The 410-nt window shown below is 63.9% G+C and overlaps 1 protein-coding gene across 1 annotated transcript in view; it reads left to right on the top strand.

Moving 5' to 3' along the window:
- The window catches only part of LOC104831092 (RNA polymerase II-associated factor 1 homolog), a 5,338-nt gene that overhangs the window by 529 nt on the left and 4,399 nt on the right, over positions 1–410 (top strand). The window contains exons 3-4 of the mRNA XM_010566443.1: positions 12–113; positions 219–367. Of these exons, the coding sequence (XP_010564745.1) occupies positions 12–113; positions 219–367 (251 nt within the window). The remainder of the gene's footprint in view (positions 1–11; positions 114–218; positions 368–410) is intronic.

Below are 410 nucleotides of genomic sequence, written 5' to 3'. Positions count from 1 at the left end.
CCCCCCCGCAGGTCTCAGCAACACGCCAAGGTGGTGCCATGGATGCGCAAGACCGAGTACATCTCCACCGAGTTCAACCGTTACGGCGTCTCCAACGAGAAACCTGAGGTCAAGTGAGTGCCGGGGGGGTGTCCTGGAGGGGTCCCGGGGGGGCACAGCCCCCTGCCCCCCCTCAATCCCCTCCTCCGTGTCTGTGTCTCCCCCCCGCCCCCACCCAGGATCGGCGTGTCGGTGAAGCAGCAGTTCACGGAGGAAGAGATATACAAAGATCGTGACAGCCAGATCGCCGCCATCGAGAAGACCTTTGAGGATGCCCAGAAAAGGGGGAGGGGGTGGGAATGTGGGTTTTTGCCCCCCCCCCCCCGGGGTATCTGGGGGTCTCCCCGGGATTTTGGGGGAACACACACAGC

This window comes from Haliaeetus leucocephalus, unplaced genomic scaffold, assembly GCF_000737465.1.
Source record: "Haliaeetus leucocephalus isolate CR32 unplaced genomic scaffold, Haliaeetus_leucocephalus-4.0 Scaffold210, whole genome shotgun sequence".
NCBI lineage: Eukaryota > Metazoa > Chordata > Aves > Accipitriformes > Accipitridae > Haliaeetus > Haliaeetus leucocephalus.
The sequence above is the reverse complement of the archived record's forward strand: the minus strand, read 5'-3'. Positions and strand labels throughout refer to the sequence as shown.